The sequence below is a fragment of the Echinops telfairi genome, unplaced genomic scaffold (genome assembly GCF_000313985.2).
Source record: "Echinops telfairi isolate 266 unplaced genomic scaffold, ASM31398v2 ScPeMD7_7467;HRSCAF=8505_1, whole genome shotgun sequence".
Lineage (NCBI taxonomy): Eukaryota > Metazoa > Chordata > Mammalia > Afrosoricida > Tenrecidae > Echinops > Echinops telfairi.
Window position 1 is genome coordinate 30,665,042 of NW_022111368.1, and position 5,110 is coordinate 30,670,151.

Here is a 5,110-nt window from a genome sequence, read left to right on the forward strand (position 1 = left end):
TACGTGTGGGATGGGATCTGTGAATCTGTATCTCTAGCATGGCACCAGGTGACGCTGGTCTAGGGAGTGGACTTTGGGAACCTTATTTCATCTTTCTCTTTGGCATTCCTATAGATTTCGGTCTCCCACCTATTTTTTAAAAGGTAGCTCAGATGATTTCTCTGATATTACTTGGGAATATTTATTGAGGGATGAATATTGCACAAGGCACGGAGGGTGCAATCAGGAGTAAAGAGACACGAATCCTGATGTCACCATAACCCGCAGTAGGACGTTTGCCTGGAACATTTTCTTCCCATTACCGAACACCGTGTAATGCTGTTCATACTTTCCTTCTAATACAGAAGTAACATAATTACTGTTGAATTTCCATAAACAGCTCCCAAAATAGTCGAGGCAGTGCTGACTGTGCTCATGTTTTGTATTTTGATCTGCAAAGTTGTTTGGTGGAATAATTAAAACTCCAGACTGCCCTTCATTCTAAAATCAAGTCAGACTTGAAGTTAAATAATCTAGCAGAGAAGCAACAAACCCACATGGAAGAAAAATACCAATCTGTGCGATCATGAATTGTCTATGGGATCAAGTAACAAGCATCAGAAGACCCACATCAAACAAACAAGAAACCATATTGTTGAGAACAAGGGGGGTTTGAGCAGAGACCCCAAACCCATTTGTAGCAAATAGGACATCCTCTCACAGAAGGGTTACAAGGAAGGGATGAGTCAACCAAGGTGTAGTATAGCTCTGATGAAACACACAATATTTCTCCGGTTCTTTGAGGCTTCCTCACCCCGTTGCCCTCCATCATCACCCCAGTCCTGCCTTTCAGTTCCGGCTAGACCAAAGCATGTCCACTGGTACAGATAAGAGCTCATGACAAATGGAATCCAGGTCAGACAAACCCCTCAAGAACAGAAATGGGAGTAGCGATACCAGGCAATGATCAATACTTAACAGCCCCACCCCTCCGGGGGGACAAACAACAGAAACGTGGGTGAAGGGAAACAGCAGCCAGTGTCAGATATGAAAATAATAATAATTTATAATTTATCAAGGGGTCACAAAGGTGGGAGGGCAGGGGGGAGGGAAAAAAGAGGAGATGATGATACCAAGGGCTCAAATAAAAAGTAAATATTTAGAAAATGATGATGACAACATATGTACAAATCTGCCTGATACAATTGATGTATGGGTTGTGTTTGTTTGTTTTGATGTATGGATTGTTATAAGAGCTGTAAGAGCCCCCAATAAAATGATCTTTTTTTAAAAAAAAAAAAAGTAAAATAAAGTGAGTTATGTAATCACCAAAAAAAAAGTTCAAATAAATAAATGAATAAAATCAAGTCCGAGCAGCCTGAAGAATGTTGGGTAAGCAGGAAAATGAAGAAAAATGAGAGAAAATTCCTTATTCTCATTCTTGCAGTTTTGGAAAACTGCACAAAGCCATTCCTCCTTCCTTAGAAAGAGTGGGAGCAGGAATGATTTAGCAATGTCCATTAAGTTGGTGGTTCAAACTCACCAGCTGCTCTGCAAGAAGAAAGAGGTGGCAGTCTGCGTGTTACCAGCCTTGGAAACCCATGGGACAGATATGTCCCATGGAGTTTCATGAGCTTGGATTGACTTGAGGACAAGAAGTGTCAGGTTTTATCCCACAGGACCAACCCTCACCAGTATGATGATATCATGGGACCCTGCACACGGCTAGAGCAGAAGAATCTCCTCAACTGCCACTCACAACATCTCTGTCTTTGCAACCTTGTCTTTTTCAATAAGAGTTGGAAATTTACTTTTTGAGCGGATAGAAAAAAGTCTAAAATGGTGCCACTTTGAACTCTTGGTTATGTGACTACTTCCTATTTTGGGATCAGTGCTGGCTTTAATACAAGAGACTAGAGTTACAGTGTTGTTGTTGTGAGGTACCTCCGACACATAGTGACCCCATGTTCAACAGAATGAGTCTGGTCCTGCCCCAGGCTCACAACCAGTGAAATGTTTGAGCCCGTTGCTGGGGCCCCAATATCCACCCTTGTCATTGAGGGTCGTTCTCTTCTTCACTGGCCCTCCAACTTACCAAGCATGCTGTCCCTTTCCAAGGACTGGACTCTCCTGATAGGAGGTCCTAACTCTCTTCACTGTGCCTTGGACTGTGTCCTAAAAAAACAGGGTCCTCCTCCATCAAAAGGAAAAACACGCAGGTATCAAAGGATTTAATCGACAACGTGATGATGCAACCAGTAGAACAGGGGAAATATTTGGGAACTATAAATCTAATGCTTTCATATCGAGAACATACAAGGGGCCTTTAGGAAGTTTGTGGGAAAATAAAATTAAAAGATAATTTTCCCACAAACTTTTGGAATCCTCCTTGTATAAATAAATTACTAAAACTCCATAGCAAAAACAATCAATCCAAAACAACAACAGCAAAAAAAAGCCAAAGGACTTGTGTAAATATTTCACCAAATGAGATCAACAAAAAGCACACTAAAACATGCTCAGCATGATTGTCATTAAGAACAAAATGCAACAAACCACCCCCACGGCCATGGAATCAATTCTGATCCACCGCCACCATACACACACAGGGCTTTCGAGATGGGAAACCTCCACGGGAGTAGACAGCTTCATCTTCTTCCCACTGAGTTGCCAGTGGGCTTTAACCACCAGCCTTCTAGTGAGAAGCCCAGTGCCAAAGGACAAGCTAATTAAAAACATAATAAAGTACCACCTCACTCTGATCAGGATGGCTATTATAAGAAAAATGGAATATAACAAGTTTTGGATAAGGATGTGACGAAATTGAAACCCTGGTTCTTTGCAGCTAAGTTTTTAACATGGTGCAGCCAATGTGGAAACCAAGTTGGTCATCCCTCAAATAATGAAATATGGAACTACCATCTGAGATAGCAATTTCACTCCTAGGTGTGTGCCCAAACCCGTTCTATTTAGATGGAATGTCTAGAAGAAATCAATCCATAGCAACCAAGCTGAGTCCATGTTTAGCACGGGTGAAAAGGAGAGTGAAAGGTGTCTATGTTGTCTGGGGGGTGCTGAGGTCCTATTAAGGGTAATAAACAAGTGGGAACCAGGTAGTGGTAATGGTTGCACAACAGGGTGACTGTGTTAATGACACGGAACATCTACACACACGAACAGTCGAAACAGCAGACATTCTGTTTTATATATTTTACCAAAAATTTAAAAAATAAATATATGCCAAAAAATAACCAACCAACCTTGGTCTGCGGTAACGGTGTAAAACAGATGTCTCAAGTATGAAGGGTATGCAGCAGAGGTAGGTCACATGGTTCGGAACTCGATGATTATCCCATGGTCTACTGGAAACTATAGAAGGCATCACACTGGGGCAACACCAGGTGTTGTGAATTGAATTGTGTCCTCCAATGTGTGTTGTAAATCCTGACCTGGATACCTGTGGTTATAATTCTATCTGGGAAAGGATGTCTTGGCTATCTTAATGAGGCAGGATTAGTATTGTGTGTGTCTTGAATAAGTCTCTTTTGGATGAATGAAAACCATTAAAGAAGCCTCCAGAGAAGAGAGAAGGGGTGACATGATGCCAAGATACAAGGAGATCACCAAGGAACCAGGGAGTAGAATCAGAAGAAACAGAACCCTTCCTCCAGAGCCACCAGAGAGCAGCCTTCGCCTACCTACAGGCTCTGAGTTAGTACTTCTGCTCCTTTAAACCATGAGATGAGGAGCCCTGATGTTGTCGCAGTTACTTGTCGGCTGCTAATAGGAAGGTCGGCAGTTTGAAACCACTAGCCACTCCTCAGGAGAGGAAAGCAGGCTTTCTACTCCTGTAAAGAGTTACAGTCTTGGAAATCCCCAGGGGAAGTTCTACTCTGATCTCTAGCGTCACTGAGTTTCTTGAGTGAGAAACCATGAGAAAATAAATTTTTGTGAGCACAAGTCATCAACTTATGGTATGCATTTCTCTTATAGCACCACTAGATAACTGTCGTTCCGCAAATGGGCCGTGCTCTCTGTGGTCTCAGGCATTTTGTGCTAGATGTTGTGTCGGGAACTATTCTGTTTTCCCCACTCAACGAAGTTATCGAGAACAAGTAAATTTTTGGTGCAAAACGGGGCCTCGTACCCACCCTCGAGGCGTTTATAGTGTAATGGTGGAGTTAGACCCTAATCCAGTAATTATATACAATAAAGGAAACACTGCACAGGCGATGAGAGCTACCAACCAACCAAACCACCAACCCCCTTTCGTGGAGAAGATTCCGACTCTGAGTGACGCTGAGCCTGTGACTCTTACAGGTGCACCCAGCCTCATCTTTCTACCTTGGAGTGGCCGGTGGGTTTGAACTGCGCTCCAACTGCTTGACTTGGCAGTGAGTAGATGCATGCATAAATCCTCAGAGACTCTGATCTTGGCAGAATGAAAAGGGAGAAGAAAGGCGGGAAGAGTGAGTGAGTGAGTGAGTGAGTGAGAGAGTGAGTGTGAGAGTGTGTGTGTGTGTGTGTGTGTGTGTGTGTGTGTGTGTGTGAAGGGTGGGGGTGGAAGGTTGGGTAGGGGGAAGAGATGGTGGCAGGGGTGGTGTGGACTCTTTTGTCCCGTGGCAGCTCCCGTCCTGCCTCAGACGTCGGCGACGTTCGCGCACTGCCTCCTGGGAGTTGTAGTCCGGACCGGAGGCGCGGACATGGCGGCCTGCCTTGGTGGGGGCTGTAGGGCAGCGGTGGGCCTGGCCTGGAGCTTCAGAGCCGCCAGGGTCCTGCTCCCGGGACCAGGCTCTGCAGCCTGCAGTAAGCCGAGGGGCGCCGATCCGGGACGTGGGACACGGGCCAGGCTGAGGGGGGTCGGCTCCCGCCCGCGTCCCAGGGGCAGGAGGCCAGTCGCAGGCGCCGCGGAGGCCCCTGTGTGGCCCCGGGTTGGCGGAGATGGCGCGGCGCCCGAGTGCCCTGACCTGTTCTCTTTGACCCCGCAGGGACCCGGGCAGGCCCTGGGCGGCCGCAGAGCACGGGGCCCGGCACGTTCCAGCCGCCGTCCAAACCCGTCATCGTGGACAAGCGCCGGCCCGTGCGCGAGGGGCGCAGGTGAGCCCCCCCGGGGCCGGGATCCCCCCCCCCC

The 5,110-nt window shown here is 46.4% G+C and overlaps 1 protein-coding gene across 1 annotated transcript in view; it reads left to right on the plus strand.

Moving 5' to 3' along the window:
* Positions 1–4,682: 4,682 nt before the first annotated feature.
* The window catches only part of MRPL19 (mitochondrial ribosomal protein L19), a 6,855-nt gene continuing 6,427 nt past the window's right edge, over positions 4,683–5,110 (plus strand). Inside the window, exons 1-2 of the mRNA XM_004704376.2 lie at positions 4,683–4,785; positions 4,968–5,076. Of these exons, the coding sequence (XP_004704433.1) occupies positions 4,683–4,785; positions 4,968–5,076 (212 nt within the window). The remainder of the gene's footprint in view (positions 4,786–4,967; positions 5,077–5,110) is intronic.